This window comes from Schistocerca cancellata, chromosome 4 (genome assembly GCF_023864275.1).
Source record: "Schistocerca cancellata isolate TAMUIC-IGC-003103 chromosome 4, iqSchCanc2.1, whole genome shotgun sequence".
Taxonomy (NCBI): Eukaryota; Metazoa; Arthropoda; class Insecta; order Orthoptera; family Acrididae; genus Schistocerca; species Schistocerca cancellata.
Genome location: NC_064629.1, coordinates 102203027 through 102225131, shown reverse-complemented (window position 1 = coordinate 102225131; position 22105 = coordinate 102203027). Strand labels below are relative to the sequence as shown.

At 40.4% G+C, this 22105-nt stretch overlaps 1 protein-coding gene across 3 annotated transcripts in view; it reads right to left on the bottom strand.

Moving 5' to 3' along the window:
• Nucleotides 1-22105, bottom strand: part of LOC126184621 (PDZ domain-containing protein GIPC3) — a 281730-nt gene that overhangs the window by 35733 nt on the left and 223892 nt on the right. For all 3 annotated transcript variants that reach the window (XM_049927082.1, XM_049927080.1, XM_049927081.1), the window contains exon 4: nucleotides 899-1037. In XM_049927082.1, coding sequence (XP_049783039.1) covers nucleotides 899-1037 — 139 coding nt within the window. The remainder of the gene's footprint in view (nucleotides 1-898; nucleotides 1038-22105) is intronic.

The window sequence follows — 22105 nt, the reverse complement described above, 5'->3', positions numbered from 1 at the left end:
GATGCCACTTCTCTGCAGCAACAGTCAGTTAATGCAGCAACACATCACATGGCAGACGCTGATTCTCCACACGTATGTACAAGTCTATATTGGTTCCACTTGCATTTCGGCCTCTCCGCATGGACGTGCTGATGGCTATGTATGCTTTTCCAATGAGATGTGCTGTCTGCAGTGAATCACAGATGCAACTCAAGACATCCACCTACTAAATGTAACAGTACAACTACTGACACATATAATGTAAACAACAATCACAATGATGTCATACTGCAGTGATTACACTATCTAGAGAACTGTATCACAGCATTAGTCAAGTTACTTCCACTGTGCGATGGCTATACTGCTGCAGAAAAACGAGATGTTTAACCTCTGATATGAGAATTACACCTACAAAAAATGGTCCAGCCATCTAAGCATAGATGATTGTCAGCATAGTCTCTCTCCCACCAATGTTTGACTGCACCAGAAGGGGGGCGGGGCAGCTCTGTGGGATTAGCAACATCACTGACGAGGGAGAGCGACTGTGTGGACTCTGAATGTTTAGTGCGAATTATGCCTTTGTCATGTCCAGTCGATCTGTGTATACATGTGTCAATAAAATCATTATTACTCTATATACAGGTTGTGTATCATATATTCTACACTCTTCCCTATCTGAGTTCCTTTAACTGTATTTCAATCAATATATCAAACACAAAGTTATGAAACAAAATAAAGGAACAATGTTACTCACTTTCTCTTATTTATACACCATTTTTGTGCTCAAGGGCAACAAGTCTACTATCATAAATGTACATCACATAGCTTTACATTCTTGATTTTTGCCATATAAACTGAGTTTTTTTACTGATATTGGAGCTCAATGGCATTGCTATGTAAGTGCACTGGAAATACTTACTGAATCCATCCTTCAATGGCTCAACAAGTCTTAGTGTAAATGTTGTGTCCTTTGGAATTTCTTTTAGCATCTTTGCCACTTCAAAATGTCTTCGACCAACCAGATTCTCATTATTTATCTTCTCAATGTGATCACCAACCTGGAAAAACAATCTATTTTTAGTTAACATATCTTTATAACTTATGAAAATATATGTAAGTATGTATGTATGTTTGTCTGTTCAACATCTCCTCCTAAACTACTGGTTCAATTTCAAACAAACTTGGTACACATATAATTTGCCATCTAGATGGAAGCACTTTGGTGGTAAGAAACAGCCACGTCTCAAAGGCATGGGTGTGGGGCTGAAAAAGGAATGTAATGCACTGCACGCAAAAAGCCAGTATTTGAGAATGAGAGCACTTAGCCACTTGCTACAAACTTTACATATAATATCAAACCTTTATGAAACTTTTGGAGGAACATTTATTGCTTACTATATTTTTGCTGTTCGTGCAGTACAACTGCCACAACAGGCATGACATTTTAATTTATTACCTCTTTACTTCTAACCCCATTCACATCACATTTTCCAGACAGTATGCAGTATACACACCAAATGTACCAGCAAAATTATATCATTGTATGACACATAGTTCAGGAGATGTGATGTCATAATTGAGATGCCTGAAAACTACCACATCAGGCATGAGATTTCAATTTATTACTTCTTTAGTACTATCTTTAATCACAACACATCTTTCAGAGAGTATCCATATACATCACTGAGTGTAAATGCAAAATTATATCACTGTATGACACATAGTTAGGGAGATATATCATAAACAATTAGATGCGTGAAAAGATGCTGCATTATGCATGATGGTTGAATTTATTATTTCTTTATTATTAACTTTATTTACAACATATTCCACAGACAGTACATTTATTATCCACTAACACCAGTGAATGTGCTTGCAAAATTATAGCATTGTATGACACATAGTTCAGGAGATATGACACCGCAAACATCAAGATGAGCGAAAAACTATGTTCTTCTACAATCAGGTGCAAGTTACCTAGACTATACACACCCAGTGTGTGATAATGTGAGCACTTAGCAACTTCCAAAGAACTTTAAACATAGTTTCAAGCCTTTTATAATTTTTTCTCACTTACGTGCTGAACATCAAATATCTAATGCTTTAACTCATTTGTAATCTGAAGTTTGAAGCCCTTTTATGTAGGGAAGTTCAATTCTTTAAAGAATCAAGGGTTACTAGTAACTTACAAATTGGAAAAAGGCACTGTGAGACTAAGAATCACCTATACCCCATAGGGGTGGGAATGAAATGGGGTGACACTAAAGAATAACTCAGGAACACATGGTGCAATTTGAACTCAATTTGTTAGGTATATGATTTATTATTGGTATAAAAATACTGTGGGAGTAAGATTCCCCACTACCACTGTGGCTGGGGGACAGGATGAAAAGGGGTGACGTAAAAATGTTTGAAAATGACCTATTAGTATTTTCTTGTGTTTAGTTAAGGAGGAGTACTTCTATAAGTATGAAGTACAATTTGACTCTTATTTGTGCAGTTCAGTGTGTCACAGGTTGCGAGGATGAGCTCTGAAGAAAGCCAATAATTTTGTCAATGTGTTTCAGGATCTAAGATCAAGCCACATGGCTGAATACCATAGACAAATTTACCATGTAAAACAGCAGAGAATCAGACATATTTGTGTGCAATGTATGTTATGTATGCATATGTACAACATCTCCTCATAAGCTCTGGGATCAATTAGTATAACCAAACTTGATACACATATCACTTACTAAGAAAAAAGGAAGCTGTGGGGATGGCAGCCTTTCACCACACATCTGTCTTAGCAGTTCCATTTGCTCTCAACTTGCTATAGCTGTCTGCTAAGGCAGTGAGTTTCAACCCCTCACATAGTTCTTCTGTTCACAGCAATCAATCTTGTTGTGTGACAGGACACTTCACCACTACAGTCACTGACTACCAGTGTGGAACAATAGCTGCCCCTAGCAAGGCTTCCGCCAACTGAGTTTCACCAGTCTTTCTCCATCCCTTGAACTATCCACTTCAGTTGCTACTCTATGCCTGTGTCATGAGGAACTGGCCATGAGAGGGTGCACCTGACATTAATGCTTTTACAATGCTGCAAGATGACTGCACCATGCTGCCTTTACGCCTGGCATGCAATCACAGTGGATATGTTGTTTTTGCATTGCACTCCTGTGAGACTATAAATTTTACTTTGCGTGTCTTTGTGCAGGTATTGTAAGTGCATATCATGCAGTGAACACTGGGCTGAGGCAATGATTTCTCCAACTCCACCGTTTCTACTGTGCCATACCCGACTCGTGTTTTCACATCTCGAGTGAGTGACTGTTTTTACATTTTGAACCTGAGGCTATTTGTGTTACTCCAGCCATGTGTGAACCTGTCTTTGATGTGTTTGCAACTTTGCATGTTACTTAGTTCAATAAAGGAAGAAACATTCCTACACTGATGACCCAATGATGGACTCAGTCAACTTAATATTCTATTTTGGCATATTACTGCCTGCCTTGCCCCATTAGGTGCATGTTCCAACTCCTGCATGTGTGTACCCAGCAACTTCTGTTTTCATGCTATGGACACTGGTGTGCTTTGCACCATGAACTCATTGCTTTAAGCATGTTTTGCCACATTTTGTGCAACCTAAAGATGAATGGCTACTGCCTCTGACCCAATCGACACCCCAGCACATGCAACTGCTACACTAGTGCCACATGACATTATCACCACATGCCTTGCAGAACTGGAACACTGCAATGATGACGAGATGACGTTTGGTTTGTGGGGCGCTCAACTGCGTGGTTATCAGCGCCCGTACAATTACCCAATCTTTGCTCAGTCCAATTTCGCCACTTTCCTGGATGATGATGAAATGATGAGGACAACACAAACACCCAGTCATCTCGAGGCAGGTGAAAATCCCTGACCCCGCCGGGAATCGAACCCGGGACCCCGTGCTCAGGAAGCGAGAACGCTACCGCGAGACCACGAGCGGCGGACAAAAGGAACACTGCAATGTCACCCTGTGCATGCAACATGGCAACGGAACCACAGGTGGACCAGCCACTGAAGCTGGACTCCACACCACAGTCCACACTGGTCCTCGTCTCTGCCGATCTTCCTGGCCTTGAAGCACCACCATGCGATTCACCACTCCCACTGGCCATGCTGAAGCTCATCTGCTGCCCTTAAACTGTGGGACCCATGTCTATGGTTTTCTTCAGCAGGTGTGATCTTCACCAGCTGCAGCATAAGCTCGAGCCTACATATGCAATGGAAGTCCCTGACATCATTTCATCGCCCACAGCCACCGACCACACCGAGACACCCCAGCGCTGCCTCATGACACAACTCACCTCTTCTGAAATACGGTGCATCCAGGTCCTTCTTTCCCTTGAGCAATGTGGGAACCGACAACCCTCTCATTTCCTGTGCCACCTCTGAAGTCTGACAGAACCACACATGGTCACCGATGATTTCCTTTATAACATCTGGCTAGCTTGCCTCCTGGCCCCAATACATACAGCAGTGGTTTCACACGCCAACCTCTCCATCACTGATGCCAACAACGTGCAATAGACGTTGGCCTCCCTGCCTGTGAGTGCAGCCCCACCTGGCACAGCCAGCTGGCCATCATCTGGCCAGTCACCACGGCATGTGCTCATCCTCGCTGCTCAATATACCACTAATGATGTCACTGCTCCCAGCCCTACAGCACAGCACTCAACAGTAGGAGTATACAACATGCTTGCCTGCCTCAGTGTCGACATAGCAATGTTGAAGCAATTGCGGTCCGACTCAACTCTGACCACCACAGCCCATGTAGCCACAGCTGCCAGCATTACAACCACAACAACACTGCAGCTCCAGCCAATCTGCAATGCCCCTCACGACAGTGCCGGCCTCTGCTGGTATTGCGAGTACTTCAGCCCAAACGCCATGAACTGCAGAGAACCCTGCTTTTGGCACCCAAATGCCAACAACCACCAGGATTAGGCACGCACAATTGTTGCTTGGTCTCCCAGTGCCTGCTCATCTGTGACACCTATTCTGCCCTACCATTCCTCATACACTGGCTACGAGTAGTCTATTCTCCCATGGTGGCTTGTACAAAATGCTGACACCACCTCAGCCATTCTCTTGACAGCAGCAAATAACTTCACTGTCGCTACGTATGTCATTCATTGTCACACCCTTGATCAGGGCCTGCAACAGGACCTGCCCTGGACCTTCAATGTCACCGACATTACTGACCCCATTATCGAGTGGAGCTCATCAAACACTAACACCTATGCAGCTACAAAAACATGCTGGCTTGGGGCTACAGTCTTAAGCATGACCGACTGCTCCAAGGCTTTCACCCAGATTCTGGCTGTTCAACCAGACGACAGCCATCATCATGCCATTTGGACTCTGTGAGAGCGCCTTTATGACCTCTGGTCTCCGTAATGCTGCACTACCACTGGCACCTCATTGGCAGTGAGACTGGGAGATCAACAAAGTGCATAATCTTTTCACTGTTCTCTTCGATGTGAAGCAGGTGGCGTGCTCTGGCCCATAAACCAACCACCGACCTCATGGTGCAATTTCTTGGTCTAACACACCTGTCCAGACCACCCATCTTCTGGTGGCCATGCCCGCTTGCGCTGCATAAATTGGACACCACTAAGGCTGAGTTTGAAGCTGCTCGCTGCCAGCGTATTGTGTCCTTCAAAGAGCCTGTGAGCATCTGCCCTTCACTTCACTAAGGAGAAGGATGCTCCTGGCACCCATATGGGGATTACTGGAAGCTAAATGCCTACACTATCCCTGATTGGTACCCAGCGTCATTCCTATGCAGCTACAACAACATGCTGGCTGGGGCTACAATCTTCAGCATGATTGACTGCTCCATAGCTTTCACCCAGGTTCTGGCCATACATTCAGAAGGCAGCCATCATCACGCCATTTGGACTCTGCGAGAGTGCCTTTATGACCTTTGGCCTCCATAATGCTGCACAAATGTGGCAGCAGTTCTTGGATAGTGTCCTGCAAGACTTGTCGTGCTGTTTCGCATACCTGGATGACATACTTATATTTTCCACGACGCCAGAGGAACACCACGAGTACTTCTACAGTATTTTTGGACGTCTCCAGGATGCTGGCATCAATGTCAACACAGAAAAATACATACTTGGCGGCAGTGAGGTGGAATTCGTGGGCCACACCATATCCCCTGCCTGCTCATGTCCCTTACCCGACAAAGTACAAGCTATACTCGATTTCCCGCGCCAAAAGACACTCAAGGACCCCCGCCGTTTTCTCGGCATGTTAAACTTTTTCTGACAGTGTCTAAAGAATTCCAGTGCTACGCAGGAGCTGCTCACTGCTGCTCACAGCGTAAAAACAAAAGGGAGCAAGCTGGTGCTGTGGACGCAGCAAATGGAAGACAGCTTCTTGGTCGTCAAACGCGACTTTGCAGGCTTCACTCTGCTCGCCCATAGGCACTGTCCTGCAACAGCATGTGGGCGACACCTGTCAGCCACTCACTTTCTACTCCAGCAACCTCTCTCCCCCTCAAGGGCACTGAACTGCATATGACAGAGAGCTCCTCGCCATCTATCAGGCTATCAAATACTTTCGGGCATTGGCAGAGGCCCATCACTTCATGGTCTTCATTGATTACAAACCCATAACGTTTGCACTTATGAAAGACATTGACCAGTGTCACCCACATAAATTCTGGCAGCTATCGTTCACCTCAGAATTTACAATTATGTCATGTCGGTGGAATAGACAACGTCGTCGCTGCCCAACCGCACACGCACCATTGCTTTGTCATTGGACTATGGGGCTCAATTCATGGAATCAATACTAGAAATAAGAATAATCTTCACAAGGATTTGAAGTAACTTAGTCTTGTACAAAAAGGTGTGCATTATTCAGGAACACACATTTTCAATAACTTGCCAGCAGCCATAAAAAGCTTAACAACCAATGAAATTCACTTTAAGAGAAGCCTAAAGGATTTATTGGGATTTATTGGTGGCCAACTCCTTCTACTCCATTGATGAATTCCTCAGTAAAACCAACTGATTTGTGTATATATATAAAAGAAAGATGATGAGACTTACCAAACAAAAGCGCTGGCAGGTCGATAGACACACAAACAAACACAAACATACACACAAAATTCTAGCTTTCGCAACCAATGGCTGCTTCGTCAGGAAAGAGGGAAGGCCTTGCACAATTTCAGTGCAGTAATGTGTTCATTGTAAATATGTGTGTGTGTGTGTGTGTGTGTGTGTGTGTGTGTGTGTGTGTAAGTACAATCTAACTTCTGCACCATTTCAGTGCAGTAATGTGTTCATTGTAAATAAGTATTATAGTAGTTGTATTACATGTTTATTACCTTATAAATGAATAAAAAACTTTTTAATTTTAAATTCAGTGCATTAGTATTTGTAAAATGACTCTTTCATATAGTGTTCATTAAAAATGACAATCATTCCACTTGGGACCTGTGGAATGGTACATTAGCATATTTGTTTTAGTTGTAAATATTTGACATGTATTGTTATTTTTCTGACATGGTCCACATCCTGGAGGACCTACTCACTAAGGATCAATTGGAATGAAAGTAAATCTAATCTAATCTAATGTAACACTGCCCAGCAGCACGACCCAGAACTCGCCCAATTCTGCCAGGACACCGACTCTGGCCACCGTCTTCAACAAAAGCTGGCTCATGGCTTCAACAGCAGACATATATCTGGTGCGGTATATCCACCAGCTCACCTTGCCTCTTCCTACCCACTGCCTTCCACAAGGCCTCATTCAACCATTACACAATCTGGTGCACACCAGAGTGCGCACGTCCACTGCTCTAGTAACACAGTACTTCATGTGACCTTGGGGATGTTCTGGAAACATCCCCAAGACTGTGGCTAAGCCACATCTCCATAATATCCTTTCTTTCAGGAATGCTAATTCTGCAAGTTTTGCAGGAGAGCTTCTGTTAAGTTTGGAAGGTAGGAGACGAGATACTCAGACAAGTAAAGGTGTGAGGACGGGGCGTCAGTCGTGCTTGGGTAGCTCAGTTGGTAGAGAATTTGCCCGCGAAAGGCAAAGGTCCCGAGTTCGAGTCTCAGTGTGGCACACAGTTTTAATCTGCCAGGAAGTTTCATATCAGCACACACTCAACTGTAGACTGAAAATTCTCATTTTGGAAACATCCCCAAGGCTGTGGCTAAGCCATGTCTTTGGAATATCCTTTCTTTCCGGAATGCTAATTCTGCAAGTTTCGCAGGGGAGCTTCTGTGAAGTTTGGAAGGTAGGAGGCAAGGTACTGGTGGAAGTAAAGCTGTGAGGATGGGACGTGAGTCATGCTTGGGTAGTTCAGTTGGTAGAGAACTTTCCCGCGAAAGGCAAAGGTCCCCAGTTTGAGTCTCAGTCCGGCACACAGTTTTAATCTGCCAGGAAGTTTCACGCACACTCTGCTGCAGAGTGAAATTCTCATTCTGGAAACACCCCCAAGGCTGTGGCTAAGCCGTGTCTCCGCAATATGTACCAACTTGACAGAAAATCCTAGGGAGTTCTGGTCTTACGTTAAATCAGTAAGTGGATCGAAACAGCATATCCAGACATTCTGCGATGATAATGGCATTGAAACTGAGGATGACATGCGTAAAGTTGAAGTACTAAACACCTTTTTCCAAAGCTGTTCTATAGAGGAAGACCACACTGCAGGTCCTTCTCTAAAGCCTCACACTAACGAAAAAATGGCTGATATCGAAATAAGTGTTGAAGGTATAGAAAAACAACTGAAATCACTCAACAGAGGAAAGTCCACTGGACCTGATGGGATACAAATTCGATTCTACACAGCCGTGTACCAAAAGTCTCTAGAGGAACGGAAGGTTCCAAATGATTGGAAAAGAGCACAGGTAGTTCCAGTTTTCAAGAAGGGTCATCGAGCAGATGCGCAAAACTATAGGCCGATATCTCTGACATTGATCTGTTGTAGAATTTTAGAACATGTTTTTTGCTCGTGTATCATGTCATTTCTGGAAACCCAGAATCTACTCTGTAGGAACCAACGTGGATTCTGGAAACAGCGATTGTGTAAGGCCCAACTCTCTTTATTTGTTCATGAGACCTAGAAAATATTAGATACAGGCTCCCAGGTAGATGCCATTTTCCTTGACTTGCAGAACGCATTCGATACAGTTCTGCACTGTCAACTGATAAACAAAGTAAGAGCTTACGGAATATCAGACCAGCTGTGTGGCTGGATTGAAGAGTTTTTAGCAAACAGAACACAGCATGTTGTTCTCAATGGAGATATGTCTACAGACTTTAAAGTAACCTCTGGCATGCCATAGGAGAGTGTTATGGGGCCATTGCTTTTCACAAGATATAGAAATGGCATAGTAGATAGTGTCAGAAGTTCCATGTGGCTTTTCGCGGATGATGCTGTAGTATACAGAGAAGTTGCAGCATTAGAAAATTGCAGCAAAATGCAGAAAGATCTGCACCAGATAGGCACTTGGTGCAGGGAGTGGCAACTGACCCTTAACATAGACATATGTAATGTATTGCTAATACATAGAAAGAAGGATCCTTTATTGTATGATTATATGATAGCACTGGTAGCAGTTACCTCTGTAAAATATCTGGGAGTATGTGTACGGAATGATTTGAAGTGGAATGATCATATAAAATTAATTGTTGAGAGTCATTGGGAGAGTCCTTAGAAAATGTAGTCCATCAACAAAGGAGGTGGCTTACAAAACACTAGTTCAACCTATACTTGAGTATTGCTTATCAGTGTGGGATCCATACCAGGTCAGGTTGACAGAGGAGATAGAGAAGATCCAAAGAAGAGCGGCATGTTTCATCGCAGGGTTATTTGGTAAGCGTGGTAGCATTACGGAGATGTTTAGCAAACTCAAATGGCAGACTATGCAAGAGAGGCACTCTGCATTGTGGTGTAGCTTGCTTTCCAGATTTCGAGAGGGTGCACTTCTGGATGAGGTATCGAATATATTCCTTTCCCCTACTTCTACCTCCTGAGGAGATCACAAATGTAAAATTAGAGAGATTCGAGTGCGCACGGAGGCTTTCTGGCAGTCGTTCTTCCCACGAACCATACGCGGCTGGAACAGGAAAAGGCTGGTAATGACAGTGGCATGTAAAGTGCCCTCCGCTACACACCATTGGGTGGCTTGCGAAGTGTGGATGTAGATGTAAATGGATGTAGAATATCCTTTCTTTCAGGAGTGCTAGTTTTGCAAGTTTCACAGGAGAGCTTCTGTAAAGTTTGGAAGGTAGGAGACGAGGTGCTGGCAGAAGTAAAGGTGTGAGAACAGGGTGTGAGTCGTGCTTGGGTAGGTCAGTTGGTAGAGCACTTGCCCGCGAAAGGCAAAGGCCCCGAGTTTGAGTCTCAGTCTGGTACACAGTTTTAATCTGCCAGGAAGTTTCAAGAAATTGCTTCATTGCTCACTTCGAAACAGATAAATAAACTAATTGATAGCATAACAACAGTATGCAAGGTGTCCCAGGAGGAACGGTCAGTATTCGGGGATATGAGATGAACAATCATTTGAAGCAAAAATGTCTAGTAAACATAGGCTCTAAGGTGTATACCTATATCAGCACTACTTCATCTTCAATACTGTGAAACACATCTCTTCTACTGTAAGTTCTTTGCTTTTCATATTTTGAGAGGTGGTAGTATGGACCAAAACAAGAATAAAAGACCAGTAAACATGGGCTGTAAAGTACATACCTTATGAGCTATGAGGGGTTCATCTTTGCTAGTGTGAAAAACATCTCTCCTACTGAAATGCTTACATCATGCATTCTAGAGCCCATGTGTACTAAACATCTTTTTGTTGTTTTGGTCCATACTGTCTCCTCTAAAACATGGAAAGCAAGGATCTTACATTAGAAGAGGTTTGTTCCACAGAATCGAAGATGAAGAAGTGCTCACAGTTCTTAAGGTATGCATCTTGAGCCCACATTTACTAGACCTTTCTGCTACGAATGATCATTCCTATTATATCCCTGAAAATTGGCCATTCCTCCTGGAACACCCTGTATAAGGGCTACTATAGTGCTGTATACAATATTACTATTATTATTATTTATTGTTAGAGTGACCAGAAACATAGTGTTAACAGACTGAACTCTTCTAATTTCTACCAGATCAGAATTAAGGAATCCAGCAATCAAATGATTTACTAATAGTAAGTATAGTGCACACATTTTAACTTGGTTCATTTTAAATGCAGGTGCAGGTGTAGCAAGTGCCACTAGGGAAAGCAGTTGTGCAGGGGAAGCATGAGTTGTAATGAGTGCCTAACCTTTTTTCTCTCTACCTGAACACAACACATGACATGTGGAAAAGAGATGTGGGCATCAAGATTTGCAGATGTGTTTAAATATTTTTTACTGTGATAACAATGACAATAAAAACAAGTATTTGTGAAGTCCAGGACTGAATAACAATATTATTGTTAAAACAAGTAACTGAATAGATCTGGAGCATGATTTATGATGTGCCCTTACTGAAAGCAACTAAAATACAAAAATGGTTGTTAGACATAAGCGTTACCAATTGTCTCAGTGACTCATTAGTTGGTGACCTAATCAAACACCCACAAAACTAAATACCATTCATCTTTCACTATTTTTAAAATAAAAGTATTCAAAGAAAGTTCTTTTTCATTCTGAAGTTTAGTTAAGAGCTAAATTTGGGGATGGCAGGGGGAGTGGCGGTAGGGGGAAGATGGGGGGTACTGTATAACATCTGATTGCACTCAGGGGTAATGGTCTAAGAAAGGTTGGGAAACAATGGACCAGGAATTCTGGTCTATAACATAAAATTTTCTACTAGTTTGCAACAGCTATGATATATGGAATTTTCAGTGTAGAATATATTCAGAAACAAAGTAAAGAATGTCTCTTTTGTATTATATTAATAATAAGGTGTCATTTTCTCAGAAGAGTTTCCAAACAAATTTTATTTTATTTCCTAAACCTCAAATATACTGGCATACGTCTCTTCATTATTCATCTTTGGAATTGTCAGTTATGCTGTTGATAGTAAAAATATAGGTGGAAGTAAAGAGATGATGTACTGTTCAGTAACAGCAAGATGAGTGCAATTGTCCTGGTCAAAATACTTAACATCAACAAATTTCATTCAACTGTTGACTATGGTCTGATGATTCATTCATTTGGATTCACTGTGCTTGGCATCCCCACATGGGAAGAGTGCAGTCTGGCACCAAACTGGAATCTTTCTTCTATTTTCTTTCTTGTACTCACAGATACCAATTTTTAATTCCACTTGTTACAATAATTCTAAATCTGTTATGGCTACATGGAAACTAACACAGATCATATTTTGTACAATGTTCAAAAGAAGAATTCACTCCATAAAATTGCAAAATTACCAGAACACACAGTGGGTGGCTAGTATATTCTTTCAGGAGGTATAATTTCATTACCATTGACTGACACATTTAAAGACATATAAAAATTATTCCTACCTTACAGAACTGTCAGTTCTTCCACATGGAGGAAAAAGGGATATGTCAGGAGGAATAATGGGTCACTCAGATAAAAGGATGAGAGTGACCCACCAGCTGTGAGGATGAGAAGAAACAAAGATAAAAGGGGAGACATAAGAGAGTACGAGAGAGCCTGTGCCCAGAAGTGATGATAGGGCAGAGTGAGAAATAAAGATGGATTGAGAGGAAGAGAAATGAGAAGCTGAATGAATGGTACCATTAAGAACTAACGGAAAGCAGAAAAAGGGATGGGAAAAACCAACTGAAAAGAGAAAAAGATGAAGATAAAAAGTAAAATAAAATTAATAAAAAAGTGGAAGAAAATATAAGAGAAAAGATGTTGAGAAAAAGAAAGAGGGTAAATTGTTAAGGAAATAAGAATTCTATCAATGAAAAACATAAATAATTAAATAGGGGAGGTGGGGGTGGGAGCTGTAAGTGCATAAGAATAGGGGGATCTGAAAATACACTGCATGACAAAAAGTGAAGCACCCAGAAGACATGGTTAGCTATCAATGTAACTGTCCACATACATACTGTCGACAGGTATATACATGGTAAGAGTTGCAATTCTCTGTGACAAATTGAACAGTGAACTGACTGCATTAGTGTTGTTCATGTTTAGTGTTATTACCAGGCCTGGCAGGGAATATTAGGAGTGTGAACAGTGTATGTTGGAGAGCAGTTCCACATTTCTGGACTTCAAAGAAACTCAAACTAAGAGGGAGGACCCAACTGCCTCATGTTGTGTAGCAGGCACTTGAGACATAATTTAAGTGATCTGTTATCAAAGTTATGTCAATTGCAACACCTTGCAACAGGCTCTTTGACCTTAACCTAGCTTGTGCATAACAAAAATAGAATTTATGTACTGTCAAGACACGTTTAACAGTGAAACATTGCTGGCTGCTTGCCGATTCAGTAGATACCAAACAGACCTACTAAAATGGCATTTTCATATTCCTCTAAGAAATTCATATTCTCAATGTCGAAATCAGATAAATTCATTATCATATGTTTTGCTGCCATGAATTGAGGATCTATAACAACTAAAGATCACAACATCGTAATAGGTTGGGAACCTACTCTTTTGGCTACTTGCTCAGCTATATAACATATTTACAAAGGCATCTGCTGTGCAATATCAATATTCAATTAAATGATATTTTCAAAACATAGGTCATTTGACTAATTTTACAGGCAAAAGGTAATGTTTTACACCTACAATGGAATCCAAACACATCAGGTGAATTAATATCAGTAAAATATTAACCACAATATTAAATTACCCATAGCTTTGAAAATATAGCTGTCTCACAAAATCTAAGACCAGCTTTGGAGCCAGTACAACAATTTCTTTAAGATGAGACCCTTTATACCTCATTTTACAGTTGCTATAAATTTTGTAAAAATTACGTTTCTCGTATTGGGCTGTGTAGAAGTTGAATGTCCAACAGAACAAACAGATCTCAATGGCTGATAGAAGGCAGTGTCACTGCAGTGCTGCACTCACCTAGTGAGTGCACCACCATCTTGCCACACGAACACACCAGCCAATAGTGTCACTCGCAGCCGGCATAAATACCACCACACATCAACTGCTCAGTCAGTAGTGTACTTTGTCTGATAGCATTTGTTACTGTCTCCACCATACCACTGACTACTCACAGACGACTTCACTTTGATATTAGTTTCCCTCTCTGATCTCGATCTGGATTGTGGCTCATACTTGATCTATTGACAGCATTGTGTCGAAAGTTTGTCACACTTCATTGTAGACTAGACTGCTATTGCCTTGCTCTTGCTATGTTGGGTCCACCATTTGTCTGCCCTGTTGCTCGACTCCAGTGAGGATTTGAGTTCTGACTGCAGGCAGTATTACTGCCTTGGATCATCATCGTTTCTCACCTGTTCTCTGATGTCTGCACCGGTATCCGATGACTCACAGATATAGCAACATTTATTTTATTTCACTAAGAAGACATAATGATTTGTGGAAGGAATAGATAACTCAAATACTGAAGCTGCCACAATATTATTCATGGCAGTTAGTGTAATATACACTGAACAAATGCTTTTATGTAAAAATTAATATAAATTAAAACATTGATAGTGGTAAAGCAGCTTACTTCTACTACGAAGTACATATTTTTACATTATTTTTGTCACTTTGCAGCCTCTAAGGGCTGCCACAGTCAGTTATAACTGAGTTTATGTTGAGGTTAGTTGTCAAGACATCCATTATCTTGTTTCTTATGAAGACCTGCCAAAAATTAAGTTGGCAACAGCGAAAAAACCAGGCTGATAGTTGTTATTGTGGATACCGTGAACTGTGATCTCTGTGACCTGTATTTACTAATAAATAATGTACTTTAAATAAATGTTTTGATTTATTGTATGTAAAACACAAACCTTTATCATAAGTGAACTCAGGGACCAATCTCCTGGAATGAACTAAAGCCATTTTAATTCATCATTGTTATTGATCCAATCAATTGTATGGATTTGTGGCATAATTTAATGGGTGCTCAGAATTTAATTGTTTATAGACTTCAGTTGACAGGAAGTGTCACACACTCAGGTCTCTTGTGTCATCTTGTATCACGTGATCAGCAATAGTTTACCACCATTCCCAAGGGTAGACATTTCTCAGTGTTTCTTCATGTGCTTTGCCAGTTTAATAGTGGCAATCCTTTCATGAAAAGCCAAGCAATGAAAATAGTTCAGTTGATAAGCAATGGATGTGGTGTCACATGTTGCTCTGCCTGTGGTATTATGAAAAGGGTAGATGCTACTCACTATATAGCAGAGATGCTGAGTCACAGATAGGCACAACACAAAGACTGTCACAAAATAAACTTTTGGCCAACACGGCCTTTGTCAAAAACATACAACAGAGATACACACACACTTTGTTGGCCAAAACCTGGTTTTGTCTTTTTGTTGTGCCTATCTGTGACTCAGCATCTCCACTGCATGTTGAGTAGCAACTATCCTTTTCATAATATTATTACATTCCATCCCGGATTTTCCATTGTTTGATTTTGTTTGTGGTATTGTAGGAGTTAACAGTAGTGGGACTGGAGTAAGTGGATGGGTGATGCAGGTTTTTGAGTGAAAGAAATTGATGGAGTTGGAATCTTGCAATAGCGATTATTGTCAGTAACTAAGATATGGTGTCTAGAATCAGATTTTCACTCTGCAGTGAAGTGTGCACTGATATGAAACTTCCTGGCAGATTAAAACTGTGTGCCGGACTGAGACTTGAACTCGGGACCTTTGCCTTTCGCAGGCAAGTTCTCTACCAACTGAGCTACCCAAGCATGGCTCATGCCCCGTCCTCACAGCTTTACTTCCGCCAGTACCTCACCTCCTACCTTCCAAACTTCACAGAAGCTCTCCTGTGAAACTTGCAGCACTAGCGCTCCTAGAAGAAAGGAATTATGGAGACATGGCTTTGCCACAGCCTGGGGGATGTTTCCAGAATGAGATTTTCACTCTGCAGCGGAGTGTGCACTGATATAAAACTTCCTGGCAGATTAAAACTGTGTGCTGGACTGAGACTCGAAGTCAGGACCTTTACCTTTTGCAGGCAAGTGCTCTACCAACTGAGCTACCCAAGCATGACTCACGTCCCATCCTCATAGCTTTACTTCCACCAGTACCTTGCCTCCTACCTTCCAAACTTCACAGAAGCTCTCCTGCAAAACTTGCAGAATTAGCATTCCTGAAAGAAAGGATATTGTGGAGACATGGCTTTGCCACCGCCTTGGGGATGTTTGCAGAATGAAATTCTCACTATTTTAATCTGCCAGGAAGTTTCATATCAGTGCACACTCCGCTGCATAGTGAAAATCTCATCCTGGAAACATTCCCCAGGCTGTGGCAAAGCCATGTCTCCGTAATATCCTTTCTTCCAGGAGTACTAGTTCTGCAAGTTTTGCAGGAGAGCTTCTGTGAAGTTTGGAAGGTAGGAGGTGAGGTACTGGTGGAAGTAAAGCTGTGAGGACAGGATGTGAGTCATGCTTGGGTAGCTCAGTTGGTAGAGTACTTGCGTGCAAAAGGCAAAGGTCCTGAGTCTGAGTCTCAGTCTGGCACACAGTTATAATCTGCCAGAGAGTTTCATGATATGGTGTGATGAGGATGTTACAAAAGGGCTGTGTCAAAAAATAAGAAAAGACGTTCTGAAAATGAGAAAAAGTTAAAAGCACGAAGTAGGGGACAATGATTACATTGACAATGTACAACCTACAGAACACTTTGGTGAAGGATAATGTACAATTTTCCCCTCCAAACTGACGGGGGACAACTGTTTAAGAAACTAGTGTACTAATAACAGCTACATAATACTTTTCCTTTCATGTGGCATTCGTATTTAACAACTGTGTCACTCCTCACAATATGGAATCAGGATCAACTACATAACTATCAGGCAGTACATGGATACTTTGCAACTATTTCATTTACTCTACTATATATTTATTGTAGATCTAATTTTTGTTGATAAGGTCTTGAAATTATATACACTTGTATTTGCTTATTTTGAATGAAGCTATCTTTGTTTCATGTGTTACATGTGTGTAAAGTCACCCAAATTCTACAAGGTGTTTGGAAATTTCACTTACAAACTTCTAGGACTTGTAGAGGGTAGTAAGTACATGATATTTTGAATAGGAAGCCATGCACAGAAATATACCGTTTCACTGCTACAGCCGTTTGAAAACATGTTTTTTAGATAGGTATGCAACAGAGTAGTCATGGTTACATTGGACTGGCTGATGTCTGACCTGATTTGAGCCTCATTCAGGTGTCAGTGTTAGAGTAACATGGTTGAGTACACAGTTGCGTACAAACTGACATGATCCTTCTGAAAGGCAAAGCTCATGGCAATGGAAGAGCAGCTCATCACCTTTAACAAGATTGTTCTCCACAATGTCTGACTCCGTCGCATACCCTTTTCATCACAGTTACACAATGGCTTCACCATCAGAATGTGTGACTGTGGTGTTCCAAAGACACACTTGAATTGGAAGAGGCTGTACTGCATCATGTTGAAGAGAATCCGTCAATGAGTACATGAGCAATTTGTTTGGCTATTAAGGAGTTAAATTGTAAAACAAGAGATTTACTGGGTCACACCTAATGAAAAAAATGGTTCAAATGGCTCTGAGCACTATGCGACTTAACTTCTGAGGTCATCCGTCGCTGAGAACTTAGAACTAATTAAAACTAACTAACCTAAGGACATCACACACATCCATGCCCGAGGCAGGATTCGAACCTGTGACCGGAGAGGTCGCTCGGCTCCAGACTGTGGTGCCTAGAACCGCACGGCCACTCCGGCCGGCCACACCTAATCAATTACTTGTAAAAGTGGTAGTGTTACTAACATGATTTTAAATGGTTCTAGCACAGAAACGGTATGTTTCCAGACATGAGTTCCAATTGAAAATATTATCTAGTCATGCCCATCCACAAGTCCTAGAAGTTTGTAACAGGAATTTGCAAACACCCCATATGAAAATGTACAGTAACTGAGTTTTTGCCAATATGCTTGTTTCTGTGACATGAGATGGTGGATATTACTGTATTTAGCTGGTGACAGAAAACAGCCACTAATGTCATACATGCCATGAATCATTTTTGTCTCTGAATTCAATAAAATATTTTTTGTTTCAATTAAATGAAATACACATAAAATGATACTATGTTCTAATCTCATGAATGACATCAGACTAAGTAATGGATTGTTAGTGAAAATACAGAAGTTGCACCCTTTGCAATTAATGTTTTACCTTGTCATGTAGGAGCTAATTAAGTGTATGCTACGCAGACAACATGTCATTGCTCGGTATACACCATGAGATTACAAAATTGCATTGGGTAAATCAGGAAAAATTTCAAATAGCAATAAACTGGGTGTCTTATAATGAACTCCTCAGTAATTTTGATAAAACACGGGAACTAATTCTAGGATTGACTAAAAATGTCAGAAGCATATCAGTGGAATTAGTAGGCTTCCACATTTATTGCAAATTAAACTGGGAGAAACATATTTGTCATTCTCCTGGGGAAAAGCTCAAGTGTACTATCCCATGTAGAAACTGACAGATCTGCCACTAATTAGCATATGGGGATGGCATACTTTGGTCTTTTTCAGTCACACACCTCTTGCTCCATACTGATAGGGTGCAATACTGTTATATCAGTAAAATTCTGATTTTTTTTTAAAAAAGTAAACACAATAAAAAGCAAAGTAATCCTAAGAAACAGGGATCTCTATACAGCACCATTGTTCCCCAAAAGCAACTTATGTGAGTTTGATATGAGAGACAATACACACCATCACAACATTAGAGGAAAAATGGACGTCCGTATATCAAGACACGGACTGACAAAGAAAGAAATCTCACACAAAATAATATTTTTACAGTGTTTTAATAAATTCCTTAATCTGTGCAGTACTTTTAATGTTTTAAAAGTTAAGATTGGTTACTGAAACATCCTTTCTACAATGTAACAGTTATTCCTGACACTCCCCTGGACATTGAAAAAGGTGAGACATAGTTATTAATAGAGTGAGTGATCACCATGGATGGCAAAGCATGCTCTACAGTGTGCTCCCACTCTGGCCACAAGGTTGTGAAGGACTTCATGTAGTAGGGTGTTCCATTCTTCCAGCAGTATGGTTGACAACCAGTGAATGGTTGTTCGTGCATGTGGATATGCTGCAGCACATCTCCCAAATCCATATCACACATGCTCAATGGGATTTAAGTTGGGAAGTTGGGTTAACAGACAGGCCAGTCAGTCTGTTGAATATCCTCTCATTCCAAGAACTCCTCCGCCTGCACATTTAGATGTGGTCGTGTATTGTCATCCATAAAAATGAAGTCAGGGCCAAATGCACCACTGAGGAGGTCAGTTCATCCATGCAACATTATGCTTCCCCACACCATGACACTGGACCATCAGAACAATACTGTTCAACAATGTTTCTGATTGCATTATATGTTCCAACCTGTCACCATAATGCATCCAGGAGCATTGTCAAACATTATTGTTTTGGTGCACCCAGTGTGATGAGGCATAATGTTGACTTGGTATACTGACATGCACCAATGACCATCCAGCAGTTGTCATTTGTGCTGGTGAAGGAAAGGAATGCCCTACCACAATACTTACTAACCTCATGGCTAGCATGGGAGTATATTACGTAGCACGCATTGCTTTCTATGGTGATCACACATCCTATTAAGAATCATGTCCTGCCTTTTGTACTGTCCAGAGGACCACCATAAATTGTAGTGATTTTAGTGTAACTTTTATGCTGTCCAGACGACCACCATAAATTGTGGTGACTTCAGTGAAACTATTGCCTTTGAATGAAAGTGTCTGTTCTGTTTGTCTCTTTGTGTATTTTTTCAGTTACCTTCTGTACTGTACTGTAGCAGTTATTTCTATGTATGTTCAAAGTTTCAGTGGGCTATTTCACCTGGTTTCACTTGGCAGTGACTCATCATGTGACAGTTATTTTCATCCATAAGTTTTGCACATCAGTATAGTAGAGCATTAGATAATGCGGAATCCCATGTCTGTAATGCATATAACATATCTGACAGAAACTTATGCTATATTTTTGCTTCTGTTTACTTTTGACTAATTATTTGCCTGCAATTCAGCACCAGTAATATATAATTTTTCTCAGCTCTTATATTCCGCCATTAATATACTTACTCTAGTGAGTGTAGAATATTGTTTTTATGACTTTCTAGTTTTCATACTCACTCAAAAATTATGGAAAAGCTTCATATTAGACTTTTGATAAAGGTTTGTCATGATTATGAAGATTTTATCACTGATTTTCTATGTATAACATCCTAGGATTAGAATAATGTCAAACAAGGAAGAATAAACATAAAACTCAAAGTACCATTTTATACCAAGGAATGAACCTACAATAAACTGCCTAAGGAGATTACTGAAACAAACTTGTTAAACTTTTTAAAAAGAAAATGAAAAAATACCTGTCAACCAATACACTCTACAAAATAAAGGATTACTTATATGGCACAGAGTAGAGTTTTTTTTTTAAATTGCAACAATTAAATAGTAATAACACAATTCCATTATTTCACAACACAGTTTTCAAGTATAATGTTTCTTTTATTGCTGGAAAACCACACACTGAAGCTCTGCAGTGGGTAATACTAAACTTTCTGAGCTCAAAATCTCAAATATTCTGGATGGATGGTCATTTGTTTTACAGGCAAGCAAATGGGAAGTTGTGGTACATACAATAGAATACAAAAATCATTGCCCTGGTCTTGATGTCAGCTGAGAGTGTGTGCAGTGATATGTGTAGAGAAATAAATGAACTGCATAGCACCAGATTTTTACAATATTGTACAGTAAGGATAATTCAAATGAGTTTTTATTGTTTTTAACAAATTGGCATTGTATTTCAGAGAATGAAGGCTCAAATTAGATTTTCTGTGGTTTCGCTAAATTACTTCTGGCAAATGACTCTCACTATAAGGCCACAGTGCACTACCTATTCAATTTTCAGCAAACTAAACATATAAGTCTGTAAAGGCCAGTATATATGAATAACCTGTAATGTAACAACGTGTCTAATAACCACATAAAAGTGATCCATGGATGAGTAAAACTATTACTACTATTACCGAACTGATCACCATCGATCTTTGTAACAATTTTACACACCACAGGAATGGCTAAACCTATGACATTCTGATCAGCTGCTATAAACTTATAGCAATATAAATCATCCTAAATTTGGATGTACAAAGTATTTAGGAATGTAGCACTCATGAATATTTAATTAGTTACCATGTGTATTTTATACCTCACAGTGAATCTCTTAACTGTTAGACATGGAAAACATATTCATAGTTTGATAGACAGTATTGGATATCATTTTGAAGCTTATTACACTATACTGAATATTATATGAAGCTTGACTCATTATTAATATGTCTCTTCATAGTATACTGTGGAAGCACTCCATGAGTTTACAGCTAATCTAAACGACAGTAAAATAAGATTCTCTGCACTAGGTCACATACATACTTCATCCACATATCACTGAAACAAGGTGCAAAATTTATATATTAAACTTATAGACTCCTTCATATTAAACTGATGTTCTCTTTTTTCATAGTAACTCTATTCTCTTGTGAAATGATTATATTTGTGAACTTTGGTTAATGCTCTGTTCTAGGCCACAAAATCTTTCTAGAACAGAGTAAATCTTGTTGTTACTGTCATAAAAGACAGTGCCACATGTTACATCTAGAAATGAAGCTGAATGCAAGTACTACACAATGGTAAGTTCACATAAAGTGAATACTGCTGATTAGAATAAATTAGAATGGTTAGACAAAAATATCTGTCTGAGAAACCAGTACACTGCTCACCAGATCTGAAAAAAACTGAAAGAAGAAAATATCTGGTTCCTATTAGATTCTTGTTACAAACTGGAATTTCAAAGAACAGAGGCTGGATATTGTAATTAATAACCAGCTGACAACAGAGGACTGTAGGTGGAGCATTAGCTC